Source organism: Heliangelus exortis, chromosome 13, assembly GCF_036169615.1.
Source record: "Heliangelus exortis chromosome 13, bHelExo1.hap1, whole genome shotgun sequence".
Taxonomy (NCBI): domain Eukaryota; kingdom Metazoa; phylum Chordata; class Aves; order Apodiformes; family Trochilidae; genus Heliangelus; species Heliangelus exortis.
Window position 1 is genome coordinate 19,007,396 of NC_092434.1, and position 12,341 is coordinate 19,019,736.

Here is a 12,341-nt window from a genome sequence, read left to right on the forward strand (position 1 = left end):
AACACAAGACAAGGCAGCTACACTATCAGAGTGGATCCAGCAAATGCCTTAAGGCAACCCTGCAGAGAGAGTATGTCCTAGGCAGCTGCTTGTCTTAGTGGCTGCAAGGGCAGGTTAAGCTCAGACCCCTCTGCATGTGTCAGATCAATGTGTGCCCAAATTCTTCAAACACCCATGGTCAGACACTGGCTCCCATGTGCTCCTGGGGAAAAAGTGACAAGTGTTGCTGGTCCAACAGGCAGCAGCCACAAATGTCAGCCAAGACAAAACCCAAAGTACCTCAACTCTAATGTTTCATTTCTGGTTTAACACCCCTGTCTATCCCCAGATCACCAAAGCATTGCTGCTAGCAGAGTTACCACAGCTTGCTGTCAGCAGGCAGCTTCAGTGCAAACCACAGTAAGGAATGCCCTGCAGCTGCTAACCCATACATTCAGCCAGCCTGAACTACAACCTGTTACTGCTGCTCTAAGCTCCTCAAAGCCCAACACTCCAGGGCAAACACACCAGAATACAGGTCACCAATGCTGCCAAACTTCAGATGGCCTGTCAGTGTCTGCAAATTTCCATGGTATTTTTTGCCTGCCTGTTGTGAGGTTCTTCTCCATACGCAATCCTCTAAAGGACTGAATATAAAATTCTGCCCACTTTTATGGCTGCTGAGCATCCCACAGACTGCTTCTGAAAAGGCCATTTGGCTGTCTAGAGGTTAACAACACTCCCCCCCTACAGGCTTCACGTTCCTTTTGACATGACAGTCACTGGGCACTCTCTGTTTTAGACAGACACTACCAGATATGATTTACCAAAATCAGGCAGCACATGCAACGCTGTTCAAATCTCAGGACAACTCTTCTCCTGCAAAGGAACTCTCAGTACAAAGCTATGCTGGACAGAAGACATCAAAATGCTTCTGCAGCACACAAGATACCAAATCCACTTCCAATCCCTCAACTCAATGCCCTAAAACAAGGGTTTTGGGATGAAGGAGAAGATCCAACAGTCATTTGCCCCTGCCAACCCAGCTCCTCTCCCCCTCACTTCCAGCCACAAGTCCCTGTATCATCAACGGGACACTCACCTTGAGGATCTTCACGACGACCCTCTCGTTGTTGGTGATGTTGATGGCCTCGAAGACCTCACTGTACTTCCCCCGCCCGAGCTTTCGAACAAGCTGGTAGTCGTCCTGATTTCTGCGAGCACCAAGAGGAGGGAAGGGAGGATAACTAAGAGGGCAGCAAGCCTGCAGTCGGCAGGGGGGGGAAGGCAGCTCTCCCAGCACCGCCCTCAGCCCCCCGGGGACGCCCCAAAAGGGGGGGAGGGGAGCGAACCTTCCCCGTGGGCCCGCAGGAGAGTGCGAGGCCGCCGGTGACCCGGGGAAAGGGAGGAGGAGCGAGGAGCTTTACCCCCAGCTCGGGACGTGCGCCTCGTAGTCCCAGTACTCGCGGCTCCTCAGGCTGTTCACGTCGGCGTACACCCGAGCCCGGCTGCCGGCGGCCGGGCCGGGCATGGCGGCGCCGGGCGGCGGCTGCAGGAGGAGGAGGAGGGCGCGAGGCCGCTGTGGGAGGCCGGCAAGGCGGGGCGCGGCGCGCAGGAGGGCGGCGGCGGGAGGCGGCAGAGCCAGGCCGGAGTGGGGCGGGGCCGGCCCGGGAGCGGCGGGCGCTAGGCCCGCGCAAAGCGTGCCGAGGCCCGGGCCGGTGCCGGCGGCTGCAGCCTGAGCCGGCCCCGAGCGCCGCGCAGCCAACCCGGAAAAGGCGCCGCGGCAAGAGGTACCCGGCCGCCGCGCAGCGCCCCCTGGCGGCACGGAGGTCCTGGCCCTCGGCGCCGCCTCCGGGCCGCTGCCGTCGCCCGGGGTTACGCCTTGTCACGTCCCCCGTGTCGCAGCCGTCGCTCGCCCGTCAGACTTCGTCACCCTTCCTCAGCCCGCCTCATGTCCGGCAGGGCCCCTTCCCCCAAGCTTTCCCCAGCTCTGGTCACCCACCCAGCTTCCACTTGTCCCAGTCACGACTCCGTCACACCTTGTCACACCCCTGTCACCTCTTGATACCCTGTCAGCCCAGCCGTCCCCACCATACCACTTCAGTCCTGTCACAGCCCTGGTCAGTCCCCTGTTAACGCTGTCACCCCCATGATAACCTGCCACACTCCTTGTGGCAGTCCCTCATTACCTCATGGTAACACCGAGTAGGTACCAAGGAGGTCCCGTGGGTGGAGGAAAGACACTGTGTTCCTCTGGAGGGACTTGGCAGAGCCACAGGCTGGCTGACGTGAGGCACCCCTGGAGATCAGCTGGTCCAGGCCCCTGCTCAAACATGGTCACCCAGAACTGGTTGTCCACAAGCGGGTCTACACAGCATCTAAATCTCTCCATGGACGGGCTCTTCACAGCCTTCCAGAGCAACCTGTGCCAGTGCTTGCACTTGGCCTTGTTGAACTTCATGGAGTTTGCGTGAGTCCACTTCTCCAGCCTGCCCAGGTCCCTCTGGGTGTCATCCCTTGTCTCTAGCATGTTGATTCACCACACACTTTGGTGTCATCAGCAAATTTGTGGAGAGTGCATTCGATTCCACTGTCCATGTCCCTGACAAAGCTGTTAAACAGCCCTTGAGGTCACCACTCCTCACACATCTCCATTTGGACACTGAGCCCCTGATCACAACTCTTTGGGTGTGACCAGACAGCCAGTTCCTTTCCCAACAAGTAGTCCATCCATTGAGTCCATATTGTTCCAGTTTGGAGATCAGAATGTGGTGTGGAACACTGTGGAATGCTTTGCATAGGTCCAGGTAGATGACGACTGTTGCTTTGCCTTTGTCCACCAAGGCTGTGACCCCATCATAAAAAAGGCAACCAAATCAGTCAGGCAGGACATGCCCATAGTGAAGCCCTGTTGGCTGTCACCAATCACCCCCTTGTTATCTGCTTGCCTTAGCAGAGCCTTCAGGAGAATCTGCTCCATGATTTTTCCATGCACAGAGGTAAGACTGACATTTATATAATTATAGTTGACTATATAATTAGGTAGACTCGAACCCCTCAACCCAGAAAAGCCATGGAGATGTATCACCAGCCACATCACCAGTTTTTTGGGAGATCTACACAGACCTGTCACCTACTGCCATTTGTCCTAAACATTCAGCACACAGCAGCCAGAGCACATCACCGTGGCACAGACTGGATCCAGTAACAGGGACAATAAGAACAGACGATGCTCCACACACTCCCAAAGCTCCTAGGCATGCCTGGGGGCAGCTGCCAGTGGGACCAGCTCTACTGTTCCCTCTGGTTTCACAGTCAGACCATGACAAAACGGAGTCTGTAAGAGGAAGATCACAGAAATCAGAGAATGTTAGGGGCTGGAAGGGACCTCAAAAGATCATCAAGTCCAACCCCCCTGCCAGAGCAGGGTCACATAATGTGGGTCACACAGGAACATGTCCAGGCAGGTTTTGAATACCTCCAGAGAAGGAGACTCCACAACTTCATTGGGCAGCCTGTGCCAGTGCCACCCTCACAGTGAAAAAGCTTTTCCCTACATTTACATGGAACCTCCTGTGGTCCAGCTTGTACCCGTTGCCCCTTGTCCTGTCATTGAACATCACTGAGAAGATCCTGGCTCCATCCTCCTGACACTTGCCCTTTTTCATATTTATAAACATTAATGAGGTTGTCCCTCAGTCTCCTCCAAGCTAAAGAGCCCAGGCTCCCTCAGCCTTTCCTCATAAGAGAGAAGTTCCACTCCCTTCATCACCTTGGTGGCTCTGTGCTGGACTCTCTCCAGCAGTTCCCTGTCCTTCTGGAACTGAGGGGCACAGAACTGGACACAGCATTCCAGATGCAGCCGCACCAGGGCCGAGTAGTGGGGGAAGGAGAACCTCTCTCCACCTCCTAGCCACTCCCCTTCTCATGCACCCCAGGATGCCATTGGCCTTCTTGGCCACAAGGGCACATTGCTGGCTCATGGTCACCCTTCTGTGCACCAGGTCCTCAGGTCCCTGTCCTCTGCACTGCTCTCTAATAGGTCAATAGGTTCCCAACCTAGACTGGCACACAGGGTTGTTCTTTCCCAGATACAAGACTCTACATTTGCCCTTGTTGTATTTCATTAAATTTCTCCCCACCCAGCCCTCCATCCTGTCTGGATCTCGGTGGCTAGCAGCATAGCCTTCTGATTGTCAGCCACTCCTCCAAGCATTGTGTCAGCAGCAAACTTGCTGACAGTGCACTCAGGTCCCTCATCCAGAACTGATGAATATTTTGAATAGTACTGGGCCCTGTACCAACCCCTGAGGGTCTCCACTAGAGACAGGCTTCCAACTAGACTCTGTGCTATTGACCACAACTCTCTGACTATTGTGGCCAAAGATGGCAGTGTCACAGGCAGAGCCCCCCTGCCGTGGTGCAGATGCACCTCAAAACTGAGCTGGGGTCCTGTCTTTGCCTGCACCCTTCTGCAGGCACCCACACACAGCTGATGGGCCCGATTCTTCCTGCCAGGAGGAGCTGGGTTGGCAAGGTTTTAGCAGGAGCTTCTAGGAGCAAGAGTGGTGCCCACTCCAGGGGACTCTGGGGGCGTTGTCCCCTCGGCATCTCACCCCTCCCCCCCCCCCCCCCCCGTCGCTCCAGCCAAGCCCCCGCAGATGCATTTTTACCACAGACGCCTCATGGGCAGATCTGCCCACAAGCTACAGCCTCCCAGGCAGAGGACAGCGGGGCCACTGGGGGTGCCTTCCCCTGCCTCCTTCTTTCATACACTGTCCCCAGCCGGACAGCCCTGCAGGACTGCCCCAGGGCCCCATCTGGGTAGGGGAGCAGGGCCTGAGCTGCAGGTGTGTGTGCACGTGTGATCTTGTGTCGGTGCATGTTCATGCATGTGTGTGCACTGTGTGTACAGGAAACCTCCTGTGTGTCTGTACAGGTGTGTCCATGTGTCCTGGTATTCCTCTGTCTCCTCATATCCCTCACGCTATGTGCCCATGTGTCTTGTGCCTCCTGTCCCCGTGCCCATGCTCCCCCATGCTCCCTGTCCCTGTGTGTCCCCATATCCCGTGTCCCCCCCTACCCTTATGTCCCCCCTTGTCCCCCCGTCCCCATGTCCCGTGCCGCAGCCCCTCCCCCCTTGTCCCGTCCTTCTCCCGCCGGCAGCGCGCGCCGCGAGCGTTGCCCGGAGACGACAATGGCGGAGCGGAGCCCCAGGGCGGTGCCACTGCCGCAGCTCCGATCGCAGCTGCAGGAGGCGCGGTACCGGTGGCGGGGCAGGGGCCTTGCCGGGGGGTCGGGGGATAGGGTGGGCAGGGCAGGGTAGGGCAGGATGCCTGCTTGTTGGCCCTCGGTCACTGTCCCCAGAGGCCTCGGTGGTCCGGCTGGGCCACGGGTGCCCTTCGACGGGGTTTCATCTGAAGACAGCCCACCCCTTCTCCCGCCCCAGACCCCGTGGAGGCCACTGTGCTCCAGGCACTGCCGGCTTTGAGGGGCAGGGAGAGAGTGGGTCTGGCTGAGCCCCTGTCTGGGGTGGCCTCAGGGCCCTCCTTAGGCTGAGGTGACTTTAGGGCACTCCTGTCCCTCTCGGGTTGCCCACTGTTGCCTTGCAGTCGCCTGGTCTGGCTCAGCCGAACCTCTGCTCCTCACAGCCAAGCCAACACCCTGCTCCAAATGGAGGTGGAAATGTTTGAGAAATGTTACCATAAGATGGAGTCGTGTGGCCCGTCTCTGCTGCATCAGTCTGAGATGAGTGCTCCACCAGAGCCAACACAGGTACGGCTGCAGATCCTGTGTTTTTGGGTCTGTCTGCCTCCTGACTCCACTGAGCTATGACCCTTCCTCCTTCTGCATCCCCTCTGCCCTCCTGGTCTCACTGCTCATGTGGAAGGAGGTCAGTAGGCAAGATTCTTAGTTTGAAATGTGATGACAAAGTCCTCTAAGAGCCCTCTGCGCTTAGGCTTCACAGGGATGAGCTCTTAATCTAGATGTTGGCTTACAAAAAGGTGCTGCTGGTCTTGTTTGGGTTTGAGTTGGGGTTGGCTTGCCATTCCCGCAGTCAGTGTAAAGGCTAGGCTGCCATCTCATTTCTCCTCCTCCTGCTGATGCTGTTCCTTCCCTGTGCGACAGCACTGTGTCACCCTGGAAACCAATGCCAGGGAGTTCTGGGATGAGCTAAGCCACACACAGCATAACTTGAAGTAGAAATTAAACAAACAGGGAGACTAATGCCAAAAAAGCAGGAGACTTGCACAAGACTATGTCAGGTCTGTGACTCGACACTCCTGTTCCTTGGGCAGTGGGCCCCTGGGGGCAGTGGGGAAGTGGGGCTCACACCTGTGTGGATCTATACTCAGATACTTCTGCTGAGTGCTTTCTTCTCACGGGGGCCATAAACAGGCTTTTGGATTAGATTTTTACCTCCTGTCCCCAGTTTAATCAGAAGCAGAATGAAAAATTCTAGACCATTTGCAGTTGAGCTCTATTCAGTCAACATCCTGCACTGGGTTTTAGTGCCTGCCTGAGCCCAAAGTATCTGCTTTCTGGTTATGCTCAGACTGAGCCCTTTGAAACTTTGCCTCTGGCCAGGTGGGCACTTGCCCACTGTGAAGCAGTGCTTGCCTCCAGTGCCTCCCCACAGCACTGGAAATTGCCTGTGAGGTGTGTCAGTTCTTCTGAGAACACACTTAGGGTGTCTAACCTAGCCAGGGGTAGAAGACCCCACCTGTTCTATACAACAATAAGCATCTACACTACAGAGAGGTGTTTTACCAACTCACACAAAACTTTCACATTGGCTTTAAACTTTAGCCCTGGACTTGCCTGTTGAACTGAAAGTGCTTGCATAGAAGGGTTTTGTGAGTGGATGAGAGGCTCTGGAGAAGCCTCCTTGCCCTTGCTGTAACCTGGAATCCCACTAATGTGACCACTGAGATGATTTTCTTTTTGAATACAGGAAAATGCAGCAACAGTTGGCAAGTGCTGGCATTCTAAGGGCATCTGTGTTGTTTCTTGGTTGTTGCAGACACGTGGCAGGTACAAATCCAAGTTCCATGGTGCGACAGACTGTCTTGTGGGCTTGACAGTGGAGCAGAAATATGAGCTGGCTCAGCGGGAGCTGACTGAGATGGAGAATGACATTCAGAGTATGAAGGAGGACTCAGAGCAGACCATGGAGAAACTCAAGGTCTTGTTACTTTCCCCACCTCTTTCAACATGCCATCCCTCAGGGAGTGAGACAGACCTGCTTGGTGAGGTCTGTTCATAGCAGAGCATTACTGTGAGTGGTCCAGAGTTGAAAGTGGGAGGCAGAACTCTCCTGTCACCTAAACCTTTCCTTGAAGACAAATACACCAACAGAGATCAGTAGTGCCTGGTCTCTGAGGATGGATCTTATTATGGCAGGAATTAGTAATACAGGTGAGGTACAGCTTTTTAGGTAGAGAAGCTTAGACCTATTGTGTGATATAAAGAAGTCAAGGTTTGAAAGGAAAATTTCCTTTTAGTCATCTTTTGGAGGTGTGCCCTTTGTGCCAAACATATTTTTCCCCCTAGAAGCATCCTGAAGCTGCCTGATTTGTCCAGGCTCCACATAGTCCTTTCCAGGGTTTGCCTTTCCGCTTTCTGTGGGATTCTTCAGAGCATGCTCCAAGTGGCTAAGCAGGAGCCTTCCTGCTGCAGGCTCCTTGTGGCTGTATCACTATCTCTGCTGGCTCTGTGCTGTCTGACAACACCTATGAGTCATGGTGCTAAGAAGCTTTTGGGGAAGGAGAGACCTCTCAGTCTGGTTGAGACTGCTGGTGCTGCTAACAGGAGCCAGGGCAGGTGAAGCAGGGAACCCATCTCTTCCATGTGACCACAGGGTGTACACAATACAAAAAGGATGGTAATTTGCCTTATATTGGCTTAGTCAGACTGGCAATGTTTGTATGCTAAGATGGAGTGACAGATGTTGACGCTTAGACACTTTTTTAATTGTTCTTTTTGAGTCAGTGAAGTACCATGTGCCCTGAGCTGCAAAAGATGAAACTCAGTGCTCCCACAGGAGAAATGCTAGTAATACCAGTAGAGTGCCTCATCCTGCCTGGTGCTATTGCTGTTTGAATAAGGGAGATTAGCACCTCTTGGCTATTACATGACTTTATTCCTGCAGGCAGTCACAGAAGAAGCAGATGCTTGGTGGACTGATGTTAAGAAAGCTATCAGTGACTTTGAGAACATTACCAGCACCATCTCCTGCAAGAGAGGGAGTGTCATAGCTTCTGAGAAGCTGCTGAGATACATGGAGGAGAAGAACTGCCAGAGGGTCAGTGTATCATGGCAAGTTTTGAGGGTGGTCTGTCATCTGACATGTATGGTTAGGCAAAATCCTAGTTCCCTTATTCCTGTGTGTCTACATCATGTCTTCAGATGGTGCAAGGCCCTTGGCAGAGCCTGAGAAAGCACCGGTCATGCCCCCATATTTGAGGTGGGGTATTGCTGAGCAGCATTTCTTGTGTGCCTCCTTTCTAAGCTAGCAGTGAAGGCTGCAGTGTGGATGGGATGGATGGGACCACACCATGAGGAGTGGGGTCTGGGTGGTTTTTTCCTCCATTATAATCTGCCATCTTTCTTTAGGATCTGCTGAGAGAGAAGTTGCTCTTGAAAAATTTTTTGCTTAAGGGTTACAAGAAGAAGCTCCTGCAGCAGCTCAGACAGGTGCGTGTGACAGTTGAGGAGAAGCAGGGACTAGATGACTCCTTGAAGAGTGACAGGACTCACATATCTGTTCATAGGTTGAGAACAGAAGTCTCACTGAGTGGAAGTCTCTTTGTGCCCTGAAAAAGATACCTGGTGGATCAGAGAAGTTCCCTGGGTACCAGCTGCTGCTGGCATGTCAGGAACCTCACCAGAGGGGACCTGTCTGCACTGCTTGGACTCTCTAAGCAAGAGCAGAGCACAGGCTCAGTGGCACAATGTGTCTCATACCCCTCCCTGAGCCCCAGGCTTGAAGCCAGTTCTTTAGGCCTGCAAAGCTCTCTTACTTGGAATCAGCTCTGGTCAGCAACCTACAGCTCTGCTTCCTTGGGCTTTGCAGAAGGAGCAGGTGGGAGAGACACTCTGTGAGGTCCGTTTGCAGCAGCTGCAGGTTAGAAATGCCCAGTACCAGGAGAAGATTGATGAGAAGAATCAGGAGCTGCTGAAGTTAAAAATTACCTTAGGGAAGACTGTTCAAGTCCTCAACTTTTATAAAGTGAGTGAACCTCCCAGCATCTCTGTTTTGCCTTCTGTTTCTGAGGTTTACACACAAACTCTTGCATCCTTCTCTCAGTCAGAGGATGGTGAACACCTCTGCCTTCCCATGGACTTAGTAGTTGGGCTGGGAGGCTTGCCTGACACACCAAAAGCATCTATGCCCTCATTTATGTTGGTTGCAGCCTGATGATGGGGTTCATGCTTTGCAGCATGGTTATTTCACACCCCAGGGGAAAATTCCAGTAGGAAAGAGCTTTGGTGGTGACTTGCACAGGAAACTACATTTTTTTACATAACCCGTGACATTTGAAACAATGTCATGAGCTGCAGCCTTCCCACCTTTGCTTCTTTCTGGTCAGCCATTCTGTCAGGGTCAATCCTAAACCCCAGCTGCTATGCTGTGGGCTGTGCTGCAGTGTGAGACGGGACAGCATGAAGCAGTAGCTGCGTGACCATGCATGATGCTGCCTTCTGCAGGGAACAAGCAGTGCCATGGAGCTCTCTTGGGAGCAAACCTTTTGCATCAGCTGCTGGGACCAAACTGAGGGGTGCTTTTCAAGATGTCTGAGAGCTGCTGCTTTGCCCACTGATGTTGTCCTGCTCTCCTGTTCCAGAGGAAGCTGCGGGATGCCATGGAAACCTCTACTTCTCTGTTGAAAAACATCTCCCAGAGGAAGGAGCTGCTGGAGAAAATCGAAAGAGAAGCTGCTCTGGTGGAGGAGGTAAGAGTCATTTGGGAGGCCCTGAGGTTTTACTAGGGAGGACTTTTTTTGAGATATTTTTGTTGTGTGTTGGCTACTGATGCCCATTTGAGTACTGGCAACAAGCTGGCTACCTGTGTGCCTTTCTGGGTCTGAGCAAGTTCTGGGAATCCTGCCAGTGCCAGTGACCATGGGCAGGTTTGCAGAACAGGACATGTTATAGATTTTTATCCAACCTATCTGCTTCCCTGGAGGACTGGCCACCAGCTGGCAAAGGAAATTTTCCCTGGGATCTCTTTGCCCTCTGTTCCTATTCCTCTGGCAGCAACAAGCAGAAGTTGAGAGTGTGAATTGTCAACTGCAGAAGCAGCTCTCAGATTACAGTGTCCCTCCTGTGCTGAGTTATGTGCAGAAGAAGATGGATGTTACTGACCTCGAGAGCAGCCTCAAGGCTTGGGCGAGGAAGGTGGCAGTTGCTGAGGTGAGCAAGATCAGGCTGGGTGTTCAGGAGCATTTCTTGGGAGCTGTGTGTGTGCTTCCCATCTGCAGCCACCCTGGGGAGTGGGGTGCAGGCTCCTGACCCACTGGGAAGCTGTGAGAGGGTTCTCAGGCCTCCATTTCACCACCACCAGGCAGAGCTGGAGATTCTTCCTGTTTATGGAGTGGTGATGGCTACCTCCCCTGGTAACAGAGGCTGAATTTTAATGGTTGATCTCCGAGGGGAAGCCAAGACAAAGACACACCTTGTAATTTGACAGGAAGCACCACTGGTCTTTCACTGTGCTGAAAGCTGAAAGCTGTCATTTGTGTAAGGAGAAGGAGACATATGGCAGCCCAATAGGTTTCTGTCTCTGTATATGTAACCTGCACTGGTCTTTTCCCACACATGTGATGTCCTCAAAAATTTCTTACTCATATCTGGACTCTTCCCTGATAAGTAAATGCTAGTCAAGATCCAGACAGGATTTCTTAGCAAAATTGCAAGAATATCTTTGAATCTCCTCCTGCCCCAACTTCTACAGCCTGTGAGGAGCTCAAGATAGAACACAGGAGAATAGTCAAAGCCTGAAGGTAGCAGGACATGTCTGTACCTCTGCCCCTTGCAGGATGTATGTGTGCACAGCAGTGTGGGGATAGAAGAGGATAGGTTGGATGGGATAGAGAGTGTGGTGCTGCACACCACACTCATTCTGCTCTCATTCTGGAGCAGAGATGGGCTGTGGCTTTTCCATGTCTTAGCTCCCCAGCACCCTGGTCTACAATGGACAGGGCTTAGGTCGTCCAGCCTGTTTCAGAACTGTATGGACTTGGACTTACCCATCAACATGCATCAGTGCTGTGAGTTCAGAAATAGGGTCCTGGCTGTTGCTCCCCAAGAGCTGGTGGACAGTGTGCCTGCAGCCCTGCCTTTGCTCAGGCAGATCCCTTCTCACCAGGCTGTTCCCCTTGACTAGGAGACCCAGACTCTGGCTTTCATGCTGCTCATGCAGGCAAGCCTAGAGTCCTGCTAGCCTCTGGGAGCTGGAGAGCAGTGAGGCTATAAACTGGTTTTCTTTGCTGGCCCTTGCTGCCATCTGAGGGGCTGTAGGTTTCTCTACAGTGCTGTTGTGTGGGGTCTCCAGGCTTCATGTGGCATTTAGGGGAGGAACCAAAACTTGTGTAGAGCTGCAAGAGTTCTCCTCATTATGCCTCAGCAAGCACAGATCTCAAGTGGGAGCAAGGGGGGATGAGGGGGCAGCAATACAGCTCAGGCCAGGCTATATTCCAGCCTTGCAGCTTTCTCCTCAACATATCACTGCTGTCTGAACATATTAAGGCCTTCTTCTTTGTCCTCTTGCAGATGTCCTTGCAAAGCTACCGCAGAGCATGGAACCAGGTCAGGATGTATGATAACCACTACTAGGTTTGTCCAGTGCTCCAAGGCAGGCAGTGGAAGCTGCAGAAGGGCCCAGCCCCGTGGGGAAATTTGCTGTCAAGTAGGTGAATGTGGCACTCTGTACACTGCAGTGAGATGGAACCACTTCTGCTTTAAATAATAAAGAAATCCATGGTTCTGTTGTAAGGCCACGTCTTTGGTCTGTCCCACCATGTGCTGGTTTCTACCAGGTTCTGCTGCCTGGACCCTGCACAGGCCATGCAGGGTCAGCCAGCTCTACTCTGGTTCTCTCCCTTCCTCCATCACCACAAGCAGTTATTCTCTGGTGATCAAACCTGACATGTTCACAGGAACCATTCTTTTTCTCTGAGCAACCCCTGGTGAGCACAAAACACAGGAGGAACTGGGAGGGATTCCCTGGGAGATATGAGAGTTCAACACTTTCAAGTGCACATCAACAACAGAAGTGAGAGGAGCAGTGTGAGTATAAAGGGCAAATAATTTCAGCATGGCATGCATGAGCCAGGCAGGCTTTCCAATTGCAAAAGGAT

At 53.0% G+C, this 12,341-nt stretch overlaps 2 protein-coding genes across 9 annotated transcripts in view; one reads left to right on the forward strand and one right to left on the reverse strand.

Annotated features, from left to right (window-relative positions):
• CSNK2A2 (casein kinase 2 alpha 2) overlaps positions 1-1,823 on the reverse strand; it is a 28,381-nt gene extending 26,558 nt beyond the window's left edge. The window contains exons 1-2 of one of the 5 annotated variants that reach the window (XM_071756461.1): positions 1,407-1,819; positions 1,082-1,193 (exon numbers count right to left, since the gene is read on the reverse strand). In XM_071756461.1, coding sequence (XP_071612562.1) covers positions 1,082-1,193; positions 1,407-1,510 — 216 coding nt within the window. In that variant the 5' untranslated portion in view covers positions 1,511-1,819. Of the gene's footprint in view, positions 1-1,081; positions 1,195-1,406 lie in introns of those variants that run through there. The other 4 variants (XM_071756464.1, XM_071756462.1, XM_071756466.1 and 1 more) reach the window with 4 other exon arrangements.
• A 3,294-nt stretch (positions 1,824-5,117) lies between these two features.
• Positions 5,118-11,976, forward strand: CFAP263 (cilia and flagella associated protein 263). Of its 4 annotated transcripts, XM_071757335.1 has the most exons (9): positions 5,119-5,241; positions 5,631-5,754; positions 7,004-7,165; positions 8,132-8,284; positions 8,596-8,676; positions 9,056-9,211; positions 9,828-9,935; positions 10,240-10,395; positions 11,755-11,976. In XM_071757335.1, the coding sequence occupies exons 1-9, from the start codon at positions 5,177-5,179 to the stop codon at positions 11,815-11,817; spliced, it is 1,068 nt and encodes a 355-aa protein (XP_071613436.1). In that variant the 5' UTR covers positions 5,119-5,176; the 3' UTR covers positions 11,818-11,976. The 4 variants fall into 4 exon arrangements, with proteins under 4 accessions (XP_071613439.1, XP_071613436.1, XP_071613438.1 ...); XM_071757338.1 differs by lacking the exon at positions 10,240-10,395 and having other exon boundaries at positions 5,118-5,241; XM_071757337.1 differs by lacking the exon at positions 9,056-9,211.
• The last annotated feature ends 365 nt before the right edge of the window (positions 11,977-12,341 follow it).